The sequence below is a fragment of the Colobus angolensis genome, unplaced genomic scaffold (genome assembly GCF_000951035.1).
Source record: "Colobus angolensis palliatus isolate OR3802 unplaced genomic scaffold, Cang.pa_1.0 Scaffold109, whole genome shotgun sequence".
Classification (NCBI taxonomy): Eukaryota; Metazoa; Chordata; class Mammalia; order Primates; family Cercopithecidae; genus Colobus; species Colobus angolensis.
In genome coordinates this window covers 942,051-962,263 of record NW_012111919.1, presented here as the reverse complement: position 1 = coordinate 962,263, position 20,213 = coordinate 942,051, and the positions used below count along the sequence as shown (strand labels likewise).

The 20,213-nt window shown below is 48.1% G+C and overlaps 1 protein-coding gene across 1 annotated transcript in view; it reads right to left on the bottom strand.

Annotated features, from left to right (window-relative positions):
- CIB4 (calcium and integrin binding family member 4) overlaps positions 1-20,213 on the bottom strand; it is a 59,269-nt gene that overhangs the window by 219 nt on the left and 38,837 nt on the right. The window contains exons 4-6 of the mRNA XM_011950184.1: positions 13,736-13,877; positions 2,378-2,487; positions 1,410-1,498 (exon numbers count right to left, since the gene is read on the bottom strand). Of these exons, the coding sequence (XP_011805574.1) occupies positions 1,410-1,498; positions 2,378-2,487; positions 13,736-13,877 (341 nt within the window). The remainder of the gene's footprint in view (positions 1-1,409; positions 1,499-2,377; positions 2,488-13,735; positions 13,878-20,213) is intronic.

Below are 20,213 nucleotides of genomic sequence, written 5' to 3'. Positions count from 1 at the left end.
ACGTGAGCCCGCAGGTCCAAGGGGCCCTCTGACTCTTGGGTTCACAGTAGTCCTGGAGGCTCCCTCCCTGGCCTGCATCTCATGTCCTTTCTCTGGGCAACAGCCACTTTGCAGCCGTCCCAAAGCAACCCCAAACCTTCTTTAAGCTTCTTTCAGCATCACCACAAGGCAAAGGCAGGGCACCAGAAGGAACCTTGTGGTGCTCGCATCAGTGGAAAGAAATGGAAGAGATTCAAAGCGAAACTCCGAGCAGTCAGGGTGCCAGCTTCATTACGTGCTGGGCTGTGACAGAACAAGAGGAGTTACCTTTGGCCAGGGTGGTCCCAAGTGTGCATCCTTTTAGAGAGGGGCCACCCAGGCCACAGGCCCTAGCAGGCCTGTTGGAATGAGGAGCCTGCTCCTCATCCAGGCAGTCAGAAGAGGGGAGGACCCCTGGCCATGGCCACTCAGATCCTGTCTCTGGGGATTTGGAGTCAGAGCTGAAAGGTGTTACTTAGGAGTCACTGAAGGTCACTCAAGACTGAGGAGGTATAAACTTGACCACTGCAGGGAGGCCATGCATGGTCTTGTGTCTGACAAAGCGGAGACAGCTGGTGCACAGCACCGAGTGAGCATGGAAGGCTGATGGGAGGCAGAGACGTTGGCACAGAGGGACCCGGCAGCCCTGGGCTTCTGCCCTGGTGCTGGCTGAGGTCTAGCTCTTAGTTCTGTTTCCCTTCATCTGTAAAAGCACCTTGAGTGGGCACACTTGAAATCAGCGCGCCTCTGAGACCAGGGGCAGAGTGGGACCCAGGAGCGGGAGACGCCAGCTTCACCCGGCTCGTCCTCCATGACGCGCACTGCCTCCAGGGGGCATGCATCTCCTGAAAGCGGCAGCACCCCAAAAAGACTTCAACATGGCCAGGGAGATCTGGAGATGGCCAATCTTCTCAAGGATGTTTGGGCCTCAGAAGACCCTTTGGGCCCCTCTTGCTCTAAGAAATAGAATTGGATGCTTCTCTCATTGTTTCTTTTCTTCTATGAGCTCCACCACCAGCATCTTCTGATCCCCCCTGAAACCACCAACTCCCAGTTGGCTGCTGGAGGCAGTGGGGTCATCAGGAATCCAGTGGGCCTCAGGAGAAGCACAGAGGTGTGTCGGCTGGCACAGGGAATGCTCTGAGGTTGGAGCTGTGATGTCATTCTCAAAGCCTGGGATCCAATCCTCTCCTCTGCCTTTTAATACCCCAGGGTTACCTAATTTCTCAGAAGCTCCAGTTTTGCTGATTCTGAAAGAATCTGCAAAGTATTCTGGAAACTCAGCCTCCTTGGGAAGACTGAGATGTCCCATGGAGTGAGGAGAGATCGGGGGGCCCTTCCTGCCCCCCCCCACTCTTCTGGGCAGTCCCGCCCCCTCCAGAATGCCTTACTTCATGAAATCCGGAGACCTGGCCATTGCATGTTCAAACTCTGAGAAGGACAGCATGTTGTCATTGTCCAGATCTGACTCACTCAGGACCTGGCCAGGGAGCACAGAAGGTGGCTGAGTGGAACCCGGTGTCAGGCAATGAGGTGGGGCACGGGGTGGAGGGGGAAAGTCACATACCAGGGGCTCTGCCATACGCTTAACACTTGTCTCCCAGGTCCCCTGATCCCCGTGACCCCACAGAGATTAGGTTACATGCACCAAAGCTTTGGACCCTATTGGCTGCCACTCACTCCTGGGGCCTCCAGCACCAGCCTGGCAGTGAGAGAACAAGAGTATCCCCTACCTGCCCCGCCAACCAGTACACACAGGGGCTCTGCACTACAGGGGGCCCAGGCAGCCAGGGAGGTGGTGGTGACTCCCTCAACAGTGCTCATGGTTTTATCTTCCTTCTAGTCCCCATCGAGACTGGAAATGCTGGACACTTGTCATGTTCTGAAAGCTGAGATCCATGCCCTGACTTGAGTTTGTGGGGCCATCTTCGTGTTTGTCACTCCGGGACGCCCAGGCACTGTGTTGTGCTGGGACAGTGTGGGGAGGGGATGTTGAGATGGGTCCGTCTGAGGCTAAGCTGCTGTTGGCCCACTACTGGCAGTCCCTCTCATGTAGGGAGGTCCCTCGAGTGGGTGGGTCGGGCTCAGTGTTCTGAGGACCCCGGACAGGTCTTGGAGGAAGGACAGAAAGTCGAGGGGCAGTTGCCTCCCTCTGTGTGCCCATTCCTCATGGCACCCTGAGCTGCCTGTCCCCTTGGCAGCCCCCAGGGAATGTGTGCACCAAAGGCCAATGTGTCATCGGACTCAGACTGGCCCTGGATCTCCTCCCAAGAGGGTGGCCTGACATCCGGGAGCTTTGGGTGACAACGTGGCCCCTATCCCCGGCCCCAGCCACCAGCTCCCAGCCCCCAGCACACACGTGGTTCGTGAGGTCCATCAGCAGGTCCTCAGATATGTCATCACTGTTCAGCAGTCGCAGGATGATCTCCTGCAGGTCCTCCTCATCAATGAAGCCATTCTCATTAAAATCTGCAAAGAAGAGGCCAGACCTGCATTAGAGGGAGATGGGGGTTGAATAGGAAGGGGACTTGAGGAGTCCTGGGGGACACAGCACCAGCCAGGACCCCACAGATGCCCATTAGCCTCTGGGAGGCCCCCCAGAGCCCAACTCTCCCAGGCGGGACACACATGGGTGCTCAATAACCTGTCAGAAATACCAGTGGTAGTGAATATTGATCGTGTGTGTACTACATGCTCAGACCTCTCCTGGGAGCTTGAAGGCATTGAATCTTCACAATCAAACTTTTATTAGTCTTTTACCAAAAAGAAACTGAGGCACAGAGGGCTATATGATTGCCAGGCAGTGTGGAGCGGAAGGCGGCCTGGATCTGGAGTCGGAAGGCCTGGGTACCAGTCCCTGCTACTGCCCAGATGCAGTAGCTGTGTGATCTGGACATGTGCCCTCACCTCTGCAGTGAAGGGGGGACAGTGGTCCTTGTAGCCTCTCCACAGAGGAGCTAGACATACTGACCCTGGCTATGCCCTAAAGTGTTAACGGGACAAGAGGCAATATTCCCTCCAACCCCGTGCAGCCTCCTTCCTGAAATGGAGTCCAGAAATGGGCAAGAACAGGCACCATTTCTTCATCCCAGGCAAGCCACAGCTGTCAGAAAAAGGGTAACGGGACAGGGAGCCTGCAGACCATGGCGGGCTCCATACATTTCAAATCCCGTCTAAAATAGCCCAGGAAGCTGCAGTGGCCCTGGTGTGCCCAGAGGGTTCCGGCCGCGGGGAGCCCTGGGGACTCTGGGGTGGGTGACAGTGGGGGTGGCACCGGGACTTCCCAGACTTCTGGGGGCCACTCTGACTCCTGTGTGTGCCGGCTGCTGCTTCCTCAACTGCAGCCACAGCCCAGGGCCCCTGCCTTCCAGGACGGCGCTCAGAAGTGCCCACTGACCGTCCCACCAGTCGGGGAGTGCTGCCCTGAGCTTGGCCAGGCCCTGGGTCCTCCTTTTAGGGCCATAAAATATGGTCATTACATAAACCTCCTGAGCACTGAACAGCCAGGGTCCACCTGACCCTATTTCCCACAGAGCCACCTTGAGGGGTGTCCTTTATCCCTCAGGGCTGCCTAAATTGGTCTTCTCAACAGGCCCTGGAAGAGCATGACCTGGAGGGACGGCGGGTGGAGGAGGTGCCGGGCCACCAGCGGGCAGAGACCGAGGCACCCTGGGGAGCCACGGACAGCGGCAGAGATGGAGTCACCCTGGGAAGCCAGGCAGGGACAGCGGCAGAGATGGAGTCACCCTGGGAAGCCAGGCAGGGACAGCGGCAGAGGAGCCACTCTGGGTTGCTTGGCAGGAGTGACTGGCACGGTGTGATGGGAGCAGAGGCTGCGGGGACGGCCTGAGCGGAGAAGTATCAGGGGTTAAGTCTGGAAGGTGGGCGAGTTGTGAAGGCAGGTGAGGCGATGTCCGGCATTCTCAGCACCGCTCCCCCAGAGCTCCCAGCACGATCACCCAAGCCCGTCACTGGGTGGTAAACACAGCTGCCTGAGTGAATTATAATGATCACCACCACAACAAGCACAGATATTTTTGCTGTGGCCAGGCAGTGGTCTAAGCGCTTTGCAGTTCACTGCATTTAATCCTTCAGAGATGAAACTGAGGCATGCAGAGATTCAATAACCCTACTTACCTCCTTAATCTCATTTCAGCTCATTGCAACCTTTAAACATCACCTATAGGCTAATGAATGCCAAATGTATGTCTCCGTCCTGGGTTTCTCCCCGAACTCCAGGCTCACATATGCACCTGCCTTCCTGCTCTTACCCAATAGTCCCTCATATTCTACATGTCCAAGCCCAGGCTCCTCATGCTTCCCTCCCCAGCCCTTACTTACCCTTAGACCTGCTGCACTCACAGCTGTTCCCTCCCTGGGAATTGGGACTCTTCGGGACTCTTCCAGCCACTCAGGCCAACCTGGAGTCACCCTTACCTCTCTCCCTTGCATCCCACAGGTGGTGGGTTGGCAAATCCTCCCAGCTTCCCCCATTTCTCATGCACTACCCCACCCTAGCCCGGCCACCATTGCCTCTCTCCAGCTCGCCCTGACAGTCTCTCGCTGAGCTTCCCTCTTCTCTCTCTGTCCCCTGAAGTCTATTCCCAGCACAATAGCCCAGGTGATCTGTTGATTGTCATTCCTTCCTCATTGCCCTCTTCTTGCAGCCCGTCTCACCCAGAGCAGAGTCCAGGTCCTGATCCCCAAGTCAGCCCGCCGTCACTCTGCCTCCTTGCTCAATCAAGCTGACACACTCTTGCCTCAGGGCCTTTGCACAGAGGCTCCCCCTCCTCGGGACACTCTCACCTAGAGATCCTCTAGGTCTTTATTTAAGTGTCAGCTCCTCCTAGGGCACTACCCAGTCCCTGTGTAAACATGCACTTCCTGTGTCTTCCCAGCTTTGTCCTTCTCCCAGCACAGAATACTCCCCAACATGTTATGTGTTATTAGCTCATTTATTTCCCTCCACTCGAATATCAATTCCACAAGGGCAGACATCTTTGTCTTTTTGCTCACTGCTGTATCCCTAGTTCCCAGAACAATGCCTGGGACAGAGTAGATGCTCAATGACTGTTGTTGAATACATAATGAATGAATTACCCAGGGTAACCATTGGTAAGTGATGGAGACAGGATTAAACCCAGGCAGTCTCACTTGATGGAAAGTCTATGTTCTTAACCACCCTTAACTGCCTTTATTGCAATAAAGCGCCAATCTTTCATGGGCAGAGGATCACCCAAAACAATCACTATATTTGCCAGCCTCCCTTGCTGCTAGATGTGCTCGTGTGACTATGTTCTGGCCAACGAAGTGTAAGCAGAAGAGGCACAGACAACTTCTGGGACCGTCTATAAAGAGAAGGTGTGGTCCTCTGGGATAATTAGGTGACCTTGGGAATGAAGGATAAAGCAACAAGATAGGAGGACCTGGGATCCCTGACACTGAAAGCTTTAGAACCACTGTGGGTAACTGGCCAGGCACCGTGGCTCACGCCTGTAATCCCAGCACTTCGGGAGGCTGAGGCGGGCAGATCACGAGGTCAGGAGATCGAGACCATCCTGGCTAACATGGTGAAACCCTATCTCTTCTAAAAATACAAAGAATTAGCCAGGCATGGTGGTGGGGGCCTGTAGTCCCAGCTACTGGGGAGGCTGAGGCAGGAGAATGACGTGAACCGGGGAGGCGGAGCTTGCAGTGAGCTGAGATCGCACCACAGCACTCCAGCCTGGGCGACAGAGTGAGATTCTGTCTCAAAAACAAAAACAAAAATAAAAACAAAAAGAACCACTGTGGGTAACTATCTCTTGACTTCTATATATTAGATAAATAAATATATAGCTTTCAGCAATCTTGAAAGCTATCTTGCTTAAGCCCTGCTACCTGTGGTATACTGTCATTGGCCACCAAAGTCAATCCTAATTCATTACTGAGTCTCAGTTTCCTCATCTGTAAAACGGGAGTAATAGCAGTGCCTCTGCAGAGTTGCTGTGGAGATTAAATAAGAAAATACATAGACATCACACAGAATATAGAAGATATTCAGTATAGAAGGTTAGATATAAATAAGAATAAGCATATTAGTTGTATCTAATAAGCATCTTCTATACTAAGATATCTTAGTATATATAGTTATTGTCAATACTTAGTAACTATACAACGCTGTAACTTAGTATAGTTGTATCTTTTATACTAAGAGACTCAATTCTACATCACTTGATGATTGCTAAACACTAAAAGTACAAACTGAAAAGGCTTTATAAACCCACCTTGAAGGAAAGGAATTAGAGAGCTATATTGGTTTATACCAGTTTCTATACTCGTTTCTACTAGAGAAACTAAGGCCCAAGTTTGCTGATGTCACAGGGTCCTTTGGTAGCAGAGCCAAGACTTGTCTCTGTTCCCCATGGCAGGATATGGGTATGGAAGGTGTAAGTTCCCCTCACTCCTCCAGCAGTGCCCCTTCCCTGGCTGAACGCTTGTCAGTGCCAGGACTGGAGCCTCTCTCCCTGCACAGGCTCTGCTATCACCTCCATGGGAAATGGCTCAGAGCAGGTGAAGGGGGTGGAGGGACCAGCCCCAGGGCCTGGAGATGGTGGACAGCCACAGTGACACACTGCACTGCTGCTGGGAACTCTGCAGCCTCTCTCAGAGACCCTGTGGTGTCCCCAGGCATCCTGCTGGCCCAGCTGTTCTATGCAGAGACTGCAACAAATGACATGGCTTTGGCCCCAAGCCATCTGGAAACAATAATTTGCTACAGTAAATGTAGTCCTGGACAGTTCCCCTCCTTTGGGGGTGGCAAGGGCAGAGAAGCTGGGGAGGGGTTGGGGGCTGAGAGCTCCGGGAGGCTGACCAGCCCAGGCGGCCTCTGCAGTCTCAGACCACTTGGGAGGGGCTGGAGCCTTCTTCTTGCTGTCTCCCAACAATGCTAGGAGGGGCCCAGAATGCTAGTGGAGTCGGGACTTAGCCTTCAGGCACCCCGAAGACTCTGACCATCATCACTCGAAGTCTCTGTCAGTCCTACTCCTTGCAGTTTCCCAGGACTTTTACAGAAATCAACCTGTCTGGTGGAGGGAGGGAAGGCTTCTTTCACCGTGACTTTCATGAGAACTGAGGTTTCTTCCTTTGCCTCTCCCCAGCCACCCACACCTGCCACGGCATCAGGCCCTGGGAAGGTAGGGGGAGATCTGCCACAGGTGCCCCGGTACCTGCCTGGGGATAATTCCTAACTGGTGGAGGCTGTGCTGACAGGAGCACAGACATTGCTGGGATGGTGGTCTCTCACCAGTGGAAACTCTCTCCAGAGGTACGGAGAGAGGAGATTGATCAGTTGGATACCAGAGTGTCTCTCAGAGCAGGACCTGGAACCCAATAGGTAAGCTCCAGGGAGGTGTGGCTGTCCCTGCTGGCTGCTGCCGCTGCTGCTGCCTCTGCCTCTGCCTCTGCCTCCTCCTCTTCCTCTTCTTCTTCTTCTCCTCCTTCTTCCCCTTCCTCTTCCCCTTCCTCCTCCTCTTCTCCGCCTCCTCCTTCTTCCCCCTCCCCCTCCTCCTCTTCTTCTTCTTCCTCTTCTTCTTTTCTCCTCCTTCTTCCTCTTCATCTTCTTCCTCCCCATCCCCTTCCTCTTCCCCTTCCTTTTCCCCTTCCTCCTGCCCTTTTCCTCCTTCTCTTTCTTCTTCTACTTCTTCTCCTTCTCCTTCTTCTCCTTCCTCTTCTTCTCCTCCTCCTCCTTGTCCTCCTCCTTCTTCCTCTTCATCTTCTTCCTCTTCCTCCCCTTCCCCTTCCTCTTCCCCTTTGCCTTCCTTTCCCCTTCTTCCTCCCCTTCTCCTCCTTCTTCTTCTTCCTCCCCTTCCTCTTCCCCTTCCTCCTCCTCCTCTTTCTCCTTCTTCTCTTTCTACTTTTTCTCCTTCCTCTTCTTCTTCTTCCTCTTCCTGCCCTTCCCCTTCCTCCTCCTCCTCCTCCTTCTTCTTCTTCTCCTCCTCCTCCTCCTCCCCCTTGACAGAATCTCACTCTTGTTCCCCAGGCTGGAGTGCAGTGGCACAATCTTGGCTCACTACAACCTCCACCTCACAAGTTCAACTGATTCTCTTGCCTTAGCCACCCGAGTAGCTGGGACTACAGGTGCCTGCCATCATGTCTAACTAATTTTTGTATTTTTAGTAGAGATGGGGTTTCACCATGTTGGCCAGGCTGGTCTCGAACTCCTGACCTCAGGTGATCCACCCACCTCAGCCTCTCAAAGTGCTGGGATTACAGGTGTGAGCCACTGTACCCAGCCCCTGCTGGATTCTTGACCAAAAGCCATTCTCCTGTCTTTCTTACTAACATAACTGCAGTTTCTTTTCAGGATGACACCATGTCCAGCTTAAAATGTGTAGCTGGATGTTTTAAGTCTCCTTTGCAGCTATGGGTAACCAGGTAACATAGTTCTGGCCAATGAAATATAAACCAAAAATGCTGGTGGGGGCTTCCAAGAAAGCTTGTGAAAGGAGCATGGACTTACCTGCACTTTGGATGTACTTTTGTCTTGATCCCTTTTCCTATCACCTTTTCTTCCTGAAATGAAGACGAGATGTCTTTGGGCACAGAAGCCATGTTGTGACTATGAGGATAATGGTCCCTGACTGTTGGCAGAATAGGAAGCTCGAAGGAGCCTGGACCCTCAGTAACCTCCTGAAGCCATTGCCCCAGCTCTGGATGCCTGACTCCAGACTTTGTTTTTTCTTTTTTGTAATACCATGGCCACTGCTCCACATCACTGAATGCAACCCGAACTCCTGCAGCAGTTTAGAGCAACAGCTCTCACAGTCTGCTGCTCATTCGAGCCATCCAGGGAGCTTCCAAAAAGCCCGAGACCGGAACATACTCAATACCATTCCATCAAGTCCCTGGAGCTGGGACCCAAGCATCTGCATTTAAAAAAAAAAAAAGAAAAACTCACAGGTGATTCAATGTACAGCCAAGTGTGAAAAGCAGTGGGTTAGAGCAATGCTTTTTAGACGTTAAAGCGCAGAGGAATCTGCTGGGGATCTTGCTAAAATGCAGATTCAGATCCAGTGGGTGGAGTGGGGCCTGGGGCTCTGCATTTCTGATAAGCTTCCTGGCAGTGCTGATACTGCTGGTCCGTGGACCACACCGGGGGTAGCAAGGGGCCGGAGCATTGAGTTCCATCTTTGGGCTTTTGCTGAGAATCATCACCATGACAGTTACCATGCCTGCTTTCTCCTTTCCCTTTCTGTCTCCTTTCCCCTCTTTTTTGATCCCTCTTCATCCTTCTCTGTGGACCACTCCCTCCTTGACTTATTACGTAGGCTCAGGATCCACGTGTCCCATCTCTAATCTTGCTGACAGCTCTGTAAAGAAACCTTCTGAGCCCTGAGAGAATTCAGGTTCGTCTGAGTCTATTTGATGAAGCTTGGGCGTTTATGAGCCCCTGGGCATCTATTTGCACAGCTGATTTGCATGAAGGCTTTGAGCTTTTTGTGTTTGTGCTTAGGCTGGAGGAAGGAACCTATATGCTCCAAGGGGCCTGGAGAGAGTCAGGGGAGGAAGATGCAAAGACATTGTGGGGGATATTGTGTTGTCTAGTCCTTGATCTGCCCTGAGGCTCTCAGTCTGACCTCTTGGGACAGTGGGTGGTCTCCCCATGTCACAGCTGAACACGATTTAGCTTGTGCCTTGAAGCCCAAGGAGAACCTGCTGCTCATCTCTCTCCTGAAGGGTTTGAGTGTTTTTGTTTGTTTAGCTCAGGAAACCACAGAAAGTCAGTGGAGGAAGATGTCTTTTGTGGCCTCTGCCCAGCCTACGCTCTACTATCTCTGAGAAGTGTCCCCACCCCAGTGGCAGGCCTCTGAAGCCATGCTTGTTTCACGGCTCTGCTTCTTTTTGGCCGCAGGTGATTGGGCAAGGCTGGTCACCTATCCCAGGGGAAGCTAGATCATTGGCTGGGTGAGAAAACAGAAGGGAGAAACAGAGATGCTTGTGGCTACTCAGAGTGAAGCCTGCAGGCCATGTGGGGGCCGGGGAGTCATCTTTGGCCTGTGGGCACAGAGGCATAGCAGATCTGCAGAAGGAGAAGGAAAGCCCACAGAGAGAGGCAGAGATGAGAGACGAGGCAGCCGTGGAGAGGAGACCACAGCTGCCTGGCTTCTTGACTGTCATCCAACTGTGCCCCAGGGCCCCAGGAGTCCTGCCTCACTTCCACCATGGGCTCCATAATGCTCTTGGCAGATGAACTCTAGTGACCTCTCTCCCAAGAGCCCCACGTCTTGGTGCTCAGGCTTTCGTATAACCCCCAACTCCCTTGAGTGTGGGTGGGAACTGTGACTTGCTTGTAACCAATGAAACTTGGCAAAGTTGATGGGCTGTCACTTCCACCAACACGCTGTCTTTTATGACTCCATCTTGCCAGTGGGGTGACTCAAGAGTCTCTCCTGCTGGCTGTCTTTAAAGAAGCAAGTGGCCAGGTTGTGAGGCCCAGGTGTCCAGGAGCTGAGGGCAGCCTCCGGCTGAGAGCCGGCAAGAAGTTAAGGCCCTAAGTCCTGCAGACATAAGGAAGTAAATTCTGCCAACAACGTGAGCAAGCTCAGGAGCAGACTCCACCAGTCAAGCGCCCTCCAGGTGAGAAGGCACCCCAGCCGGAAGCTTGATGGCAGCTTGTGAAACCCTAAGAGGAGGACCCAACTAAGTCATGCCTGGACTCCTAGCCCACAGAAACTGTGAGGTTACTAATGTATGTCATCTAAAGCCTCTAAGCTTGTGGTAATTTCTTACACAATGGAAAACTCATCTAGTGCTGTTCTTATCAGTGGCTTTTACATAGGTAAGTTTCTGTGGTTTGCAACCTAAAGACTCTTGGCTAAGACGGGAATACCAAGCCTAGGCTGGCATCTTCCCAGAGGAGCAACCTCAGCCAGAGGAGCACTGATGGGGGCTTGAGCCAACACAGCCACTACCTGTGGGAGGCCTGGCTGAGAGGAGCAGCAGCTAGAGGGCTCCAACTCCCTGGATGCATTGGGATCCCCCTGGAGACTCCCAGAAATACTTGGGGGAAGGAAGGAGGAAAGCTGGTGTGGACAGGTGGGGCCTACGAAGCCAACATAATTTGGGTATGTGATTTAATTTCTACATATCCTGCTTGGAGTTCACCGTAAATCTGTGTCTCATATCAAATGTAGGACATTTGGGGCCATTATGTCTTCAGATATCTTTTCTGCCGCATTCACTCTCTCCTCTCCTTCTCAGACTCCACGTAGATACATGTTAGAGCTTTCTATTGTCCTTCATGTCTCTGAGGCTCTGTTCTCCTTTCCCTGAGTAATTTTTCTCTCTGTTCTTCAGATTAGGTTATTTCTATTGATCTATCTTCAAGTTTCCTGACTCCTCTGTTATCTCAATTCTCCCGTTAAGCTTATCCAGTGAATTTTTGTTTCAGATGTCTTTTCAGTTCTATATTTTCCAGTTGATTCTTTCTTATAATTTCTGCTTCTCTGCTGAGATTTCCTATCTTTTCATTTGTTATGAGCAGTTTTTACATCCTTGGGCATGAATACTGTGATGATTAATGGTATGTGTCAACTTGACTGAGCTAAGGGTGCCCAGATAGCTGGCAACACATTCTTTCTGGGTATCTCTGTGAGGGTGTTTCTGGAAGAGATTAGCATTTGAATCAATAGACTGAGTAAAGATCCACCCCCACCAATTGAACATTGTTCCATCCATGGAGGACCCAATAGAACAAAAAGGTGGAGGAAGGATGAATTTGTACTCTCTGAGCTGAGACATCCATCTTCTCCCATCCACAGACATTGATGCTCCTGGTTCTTGGACCTTCAGAATGAATTACGCCACCACCTTTCTTAGCTTTCCGGCTTGCAGACAGCAGATCATGGGACTTCTCAGCCTCCATAATCACATGAGCCGGTTCCTAGAATAAATCTCTCTCTCTTTCTACATATATATGTAGAGATAGGTGTGTGTGTGTATATGTAAGTGTATATATATATACGCACATGTAAACACACACAAATATATATACACACACACACACACTCATATACATATACACACATAAATAGCCTGTTGGTTCCGTTTCTCTGCAGAATCCTGACTAATACAGTTATAATAGCTGTTTTAAAAACTTTATTAGCTAATTCCAACATCTGGGTCATGTCAGTCAGTCTCCATTCTTGAGAATTCATCAATTAAAAAATATTTTTGTACATTGTGTACAATTTTGAATAGCTTCTTGGACATTATAAATGTTTTGTTGTAGCGACTCTGTATTTCTCCAAAGAGTGCTGAATTTTTGGTTTTAGCAGGCAATTGATTTGGACTCAAAGTGCAAACCCTGTCACTCGTGGATCTGGTAAAAAGGTAGTGGCAGCTCAAATCTCAATTTAGTTCTTTTATCCTTAGCTGAGCTGCTTTGACTTTGCCCTCGTGTTTGTGGTGTAGAGGTCAGAAAGAGATACGGGCATACTTTACATGCAAAATTTGGACTCCCTTTCTCTTTCATAGGCTCTCCCTCACTTTGCAGGGACTGTGTGTGCCCCAAACTCTCTGGCTCTTCAAGTCAGAAAGAGTCCAGTGTTTCCATCAGCCTGCATGAGTCCAGTGTTTCCACTCACTGAAGCCTACCTTCAGGACAAAAAAGTTAAAAATAAAAGAGGTGGGTGAAGGAAAACCCATCTTCTACCGTTTCCTTCTTCCAGGCAGTATTTAGTTTAGAGTTTTATAGTTGCTATCTGCAGGAATGACCATATGACAGGAGTTTACTCAGCCATTCTCAGAAGGGAACTCTGTGATTTCATGTGTGCTTAATGAATGCTGAACCTGAGGACATATGGGATACAAAAATATTAAGTCCTTTTTACAGATGAAAAAACTGAGGCCTCATAAGTCCATCTGGCTTAAAGTTCTTCTACTGTCTTCTATCCACATCCCACTTGGGTGAGGCAGAAATGAGATGGAGTCCACCATGTGGAGACTGGGGAGGAACTGGCAGGAAAGGAAGGAACGTGAGATGCAAATGAGCAAGTCTAAATGTGCAAGTCCTTTGGGGCCAAAGAGTTATCAGGATGCACTAAAGACTTGCACCTGGTTTGTTTGAAAGCATCTTAAGACTTCTTTCTTTCCTTTTGATTCCTTTTGAGAATTCCCTTGCATCCCAGCTGTGCTAAGCAGACATTTGCCTGGTGAAAAGCAGAAATTCAGCAAAGTCTTTTGACTACCTGAGACAGTTAGAGACCAAAAAATGTCAAAGGACCTCAGAGATTATCTCTGTCTATCCCCTCATTTTACAGATGAGAAAACTGAGCCCCAGAAAAGTGAAATGATTTGTCCAAGATTGTTCAAATTTCCTTAATTTCCCATCCAATGCTCCTCTGCCAAATAAGCATAAATCCTTTACATGCATATGTGATTCTCCTCTCTCTCTCTCTCTCTCTCGCCTGCCCACACACTGCACACTAACACCAAATATCAAGGCCAATGACTCCATTGCTCTCTGATGACATGGAGGGGAGTCTATCCATTGACGCTGTCATTCTCCATCTTTTTTTTTTTACTCCACGGTGCATGCAAAATATGAACATACCCACAGATACTCCAGCAAACCCCAGTTAACACCATCCATCAATGAACTGATGATGGAGTCCAGATATGATATATTGTCTATGGCCCTTCCACCCCTCACCCCTCAGTCCCCCACAGCACCTACCATAGATGCGAAAGGCATACTCAATCTTCAGGCTTGGGCAGGCCCGCTCGCTGAACACAGATGCCATGCCCAGCACATCCTCAAAGGAGAACACGCCGTTGTGGGAGAACACCCTGCAGATACGGTCTCTGAATGGGTTGACCTGTGGGTGAGGAGGGAAGAAAAGGGAGGAGGTCTATCAGGGTCGGGGCTGTGTCTCCCTGGGTCTCTCTCATCTGTTACAAACACTGTGTCCTGGGTTTGAGATGAAAACAACAGATGCAATCTAAATCTCAGAGTAGATGGTGGCTCACTGAGCCAGGACCCTGAGCATGATGGGGTGCCGGGGATGACTCTTGCGGATGGATATGTGACTTCACAAGATTCCTGCAAGGACACCACAATTGAAGATAATGGTTATAATGAAAACGCAAATGAACAAGAGAATGTCGGAGCTGAAACCTCTCCTACTCTAAATACGAGTCCTTTTCTATGGGGTAGACATCACGAGTATCCAGGCAGACATAACAAGAAGCCCTGCATCAGTTTTCTTTTCCTGTGCTCAGGCAGGTGCAAGGCAAGCCAACAGGCTCACTGCCCAAGCGTACAGCCAGCCAGGGAATGAGATACCAAGCTCCCTTTCCCGGGGGACCTCCCCTTGTCTTTGCTGGTAGTGATGGGAGGGAGGTGGTTGCCAGGACACCAATATACTCCTTAGATCCATGTCACATGACTCTACACACACACACACACACACAGCATGTCTTATAGAGACTGAAAACAGGGCAGTTGACGTGGTAGCTGCTGGTAGCACGAATAGTACCTATGACACAACATGTGAGCACGTTGGAAGATGCAGAGAGAATATTGCTGAAGATACAAAGAAATAAGTATTCGAACAAATTTCACACGTGAAAGCTTTGCTAAATAGTTAAGTAAAGGTATAGATTTTCTAATATGGTTTTCCTAGATTCTATATGTGAAAAACCACATTTCTGCAAGCCACTAAAGGAAACAGAGACATGGCCTGAATAGTAAATGAATGTCTTTAATGAAAACACCATTGCTGGGGAAAAGTGAAGGTACTCACTGAGGGGGTGGCTGCTCCATGATGGAAAAGAATTCTGGGGTGAGGGTGCAGGATGGCGACACATGCCAAATGATTTCCCTGCAGGAGTTCCTGCAGGCTACTGCAGTCAGGAAGGTAAGCCCAGAAATACCTAACGTACAGCAGAAGGCATTGAAATGGTTCTCTAAAAAAAAAAAGAAAAAAAAAGAGTTAAAATATAGTAAAACTTGGCCAGGCACAGTGGCTCATGCCTGTAATCCCAGCACTTTGGGAGGCCAAGGTGGGTGGATCACCTGAGGTCACGAGTTCAAGACCAGCCTGGCCAACGTGGTGAAACCCTGTCTCTACTCAATACAAAAAAAAAATTAGCTGGGCGTGGTGGCGCATGCCTATAATCCCAGCTACTCAGGAGACTGAGGCAGAAGAATCGCTTGAACCCGGAAGGCAGGGGCTACAGTGAGCCGAGATTGCATCATTCCACTCCAGCCTGGGCAAAAAGAGCGAAACTCCCATCTTAAAAAAAAAAAAAAGAAAGAAAAAGAAATAAAACTTATACAATGATTTGTAATCAGAAGGAAAGTGAGTATGAAAATCTTCTGAACCACATGGAGGTGTGCTGCTTTGCTCTTGGAAGCATTCTTAAAAGAGCTATCAAACTTAAAGATGAGTTATATGTTTTCCTGGTACAAAAAGACAAGTGTTCCAAATTTGCTGACCTTTCCATGATGACAAGTAACTGTTGGCAGTATGCTACCTAGCAAATATCCACCAAAAAATGAACTCAATTTCATTTGACTTTTCAAGGTAAAGGTGACTCATTTTAGCATTATTGCTTTTCTAAAGAAACTCATGCTTTGAAGAGGATATTTTTAAAATGGGATTTTTGTGGTTAAAAACATGTGTATCACCTATAGAAATGCTTATATTTCATACCTGAAAATACAGAAACAGACTATTCTGACCTGTTTGGAAATTGTCCAAATAAAGAATGTCAGTGGATTTTGAATCCATTTGTTAAAAATATAAAAATGTAATACTTTCCACTTAGTGTAAGAGCCACTGACTGATGACGTAAGGGAAGACAGACAATTACTAGCTTAATTTCAATCAAAAGCTTTTAATTGGTGAATGGGGTTGAAAATGAGTGCCATGATTTAAGACATACAGCCCATGATACATTTCCTCTCTTTGGATCAGTTACGACAGCTATTAAAAAAACAAAACAAAACTGAACAGAACCAGACCTCTGAATGGCTCTAGCTCAATCTTAAAGCAAGATTTCAAAGAATAATTAAGCATATCCAACCACATTGCTTTCTCTTACAATATTATTAGTTATATGCAAACAATAGCATAGTGCAAGGAAGAAATCTTACTATACCTATTAAAGGGAGAATTGTTTGTTAAATATTTTATGTAATTTTTAGCTTGTCCTTAATTTTTTTATTTTGATATTGTATCAGCTTAGTATAGTAGTAAATGTATACAGTTTATAAATGAATATATACGTATGATGAGTACATGTTTCTCATTTTTTAACGTTATTGCTGGGGATTTGTGATCTAGGCTAACCTGCTCATCTCACGGATGTGGAAATGAGGTCTGGGGAAGGGGAAGGACTCAGCCAGCAAGTGGGAGAGCTGGCCTGAGACCCAGGACTCCTGAACCTGTCCTGCCCTATTTCCACTAAGGTGCCTGGTGCCAAAAAATCATCAGAGGCCAAGCAGCGGCCATTAAAATATAGAAAACCTTGGAAACGGATCCCTCTAAAATTCTTACTTTAATATAAAGCATTTTTTGGCTGGGCGTGGTGGCTCACACCTGTAATACCAACACTTTGGAAGGCCAAGACCAATGGATCACCTGAGGCCAGGAGTTCGAGACCAGCCTGACCAACATGACAAAACCTCATCTCTACTAAAAATACAAAAATTCGTAGGGTGTGATGGCACGTGCCTGCAGTCCCAGCTACTCGGGAGGCTGAGGCAGGAACATCGCTTGAACCCGGGAGGCAGAGGTTGCAGTGAGCTGAGATCATGCCACTGCACTCCAGCCTGGGTGACAGAGGGAGACTCCATCTAAAAAAAAAAAAAGTGCAAACACAGAATCTAGATTGAAGTTAAAAAAATGGTTCACAGCCTAGGAGAACTCAGTGGCCGGCTAAAAATGACTCTATGACTCTGTCACTATGAAAGTGAGAGGCACAGGAGGGGGCCACGGGACCAAAGGCTGCAGAAGGGAGAAGGTCAAAGAAGATGGAGCTGACATGGAGCCACTGGGCTTGGGAAACAGGGAGGAATTCAAGTATGGAGCGGGGGACACTGTCCCTGAGAGGATGGCAGGGCAGATATCAGGCCACAGGGCTAGGGCCGAGCTCACCAGAGCTGCGTTTGGGTCCTGGGGACCAAGGAGTGGCTAGTATAGTTCTCTTTGAGGCCTGGCGGGCACCTGCCAGGAGAGCGTCCCAGGGCTATCTCTGTTCCAACAAGGTGCAGCTCCCTTCTTCCCCAGGGTCCTTGTCTCAAGGGACAGCCCAGGTTATGAGCCCCCCTGCGACAGAGCAGCTCCAGTCAAAGAGGCACCGATAGTGCTGCAGGAGAGTTGCTAAGGGCCCTGGTGGTGCAGCCGCATGTCCCTCCCTGCTCTCCATCCTGAGCTAAAGGCCAGATCAGCCAGTGTCCTCGGATCTGGTTCAGTCCAGCCCCAGGCAGACAGAACAGCCAAGAAGGAGAAGCTGGAAGAGCAAGCCTCATTAGAGATCACAGGTCCAGTTTACTGGATTCCAGATTTTTGATGCTATAACTTTAACAATCTGAAATCTGAACCAATAAATTTGGGGACCTATCCAGAGAGTTATCATCTGTATGAAATTTCACACTTATTCAGAAGTCTTCAATCCTCCAGAGGAGGAAGGAAGTGACAGTTGACAAAGCAATGCTTCCATTTCAAGAATAACATGTACCCTGGTTTGAGGGCGTTTTGAACAAAGGGAATACAAACATGTCAGTATAGCAATTTATACAGGTAACTCGTGTATGATCTCCATCTATGCGTGATGAAACTAAAGTAGATGAAAATAAACCCCAAATGCTGGGAGGTTTTTGGAAATAGAAACTACAGTTTATCAACAATAAAAAGATTGCAGTCCCTGCCAAAAAAACTAAAAGTTTTCTTTTTTTAAAGATCTTCTTAAAGTTATTGAACAAGAGATTTGATTTGAAGATGAAAGTCAGAGGAAAAATATTTGGACCTAGCTTAAAAATATCTCCTCAACATTTCTCCAACTAGCGCCTAGTCAAAAAAAGCTTTTTACAGTTGCTGGAAAAAATTCACACAAAAATACACTAGTGACTCAATGATGATGTCATTGATGCACTTGGACTTTCAAAAGCTCATTAAAAAAATCAAACAGTATTAATTTATGTAAAATTTCTCATCTCTAAATTTTCTTTATTACTAGTGTTTCTGTTTTCTTTTTTTATTTAGACTTCATTTAGTGTTTTTATTTTCTAATCATACTTTATTTTGTGCATTGTATCTGCTCCCCACTCTTATTAAAATATTATGATTGGCTGGGTGCGGTGACTCACACCTGTAATCCCAGCACTTTGGAAGGCAGAGGTGGGCGGATCACCACATCAGGAGATCAAGACCATCATGGCCAACATGGTGAAATCCTGTCTCTACTAAAAATACAAAAATTAGCTGGGCATGGTGGCGTGCACCTGTAGTCCCAGCTACTCAGGAGGCTGAAGCAGGAGATTCGCTTGAACCCAGGAGTCAGAGGTTGCAGTGAACTAAGATCGCACCACTGCACTCCAGCCTGGTGACAGAGTGAGACTCTGTCTCAAAAAAAAAAAAAAAAAGATATGATTAATGTTTATCGACTGGGCGCAGTGGCTGCTGGGCATGGTGGTTCACTATTGTAATCCCAGCACTTTGAGAAGCCAAGGCAGGCAGATCACCTGAGGTCAAGCATTCAAGACCAGCCTGACCAATGTGGCGAAACCCGTCTCTACTACAAAATACAAAAATTAGCTGGGCGTGGTGGTGGGCGCCTGTAATCCCAGTTACTCAGAGGCTGAGGCAGCAGAATTGTTTGAACCCGGGAGGCGGAGGTTGCAATGAGCTGAGATCATGCCACTGCGCTCCAGCCTGGGTGACACAGCAAGACTTTGACTCAAAAATAAATAAATAAATAAACAAATAAATAAAATGACATGATTAATGTTTATATTTTAAACATTTTACACAGATGTAAAACACTTGTCAAAGAAAGCGGTAGATGAAGGTGTCTGTTAGAGTGGTACAGAAGACGTCAGTTCTTCCTCAGTCTTGAGTGGAAGCCTCAGTTTACCTGAAGCACCCTCTCACTGAGAAAGGCACTGCCCAAAAAGTCCCTCATGGCCGTGTAAGGTTAGGTGAGCAGAGCCCATGTCCTGGGAGAAGGGTGTAACAAAACCTTTTGTATTTTAGTGCCTTTTAAAACTCCCGTCAGTTATACTTATAGGTTAGAAGGCTCAATATTATTAATGTTGATAAATTGATCCATAAAGTTAATGCAGTTCTAGTTAAAGTTTTCTAGCCGGTCCATTTTGCAGGACTTGACAAGCCAATTCTAAAGTTTACATGGAAATGCAAGGGTGAAGAACAGCCAAGTTAATCCTAAAGAATAATAAAGCTGAAGGACTTATACCACTAGATATCAAGATCTAGGCTGGGAGTGGTGACTTACACCTATAATCCCAGCCCTTTGGGAGGCTAAGAGGGGAGGATCCCTTCAGTCCAGAGTTTAAGACCAGACTGGAGACCCTGTCTCTACAAAAAAAAAATTAAAAATTGGCCAGGTATGGTCGTGCACACCTGTAGTTCCAGGTACTCGGGAGGCTGAGGTACAAAGATCAATGAACCTAGGAGATTGAGGCTGCAGCGAGCCATAATTGTGCCACTGCACTCCAGCCTGAGTGATAGAGTGAGACCCTGTCAAAAAAAAAAAAGTCTATGCTAAAGCTTTAGTCATTAATGTGGTATGGTATTTGTGCAAGGATAGACAAATAGATCAATGGCCATAATAGAGACTCCAGAAACAGACCCACACATTTATGGCTACCTGATTTATGACAAAGACAACACGGCAATGCGGCAATGCAGTGGGGGAAGGGGCAGTCTTTTCCATAAGTGGTGTTGGGTTTAGTGGACATTCATATGGGGAAAAAATGAATCTTTATAATCCTATCTCACACCATACACAAAAATCAATTCCAGATTGATCATAGGTCTAACATGTAGGGCTAAAATAAAACATTAAGTAAATATCACAGGAGGATATCTTCATGATCTTGGGGGCAAAGACTGTTTAACAATATCCAAAAGCACAAACCATAAGAGAAAACTCATAAATTGGAGTATATTAAAAATTTTCAAATTACA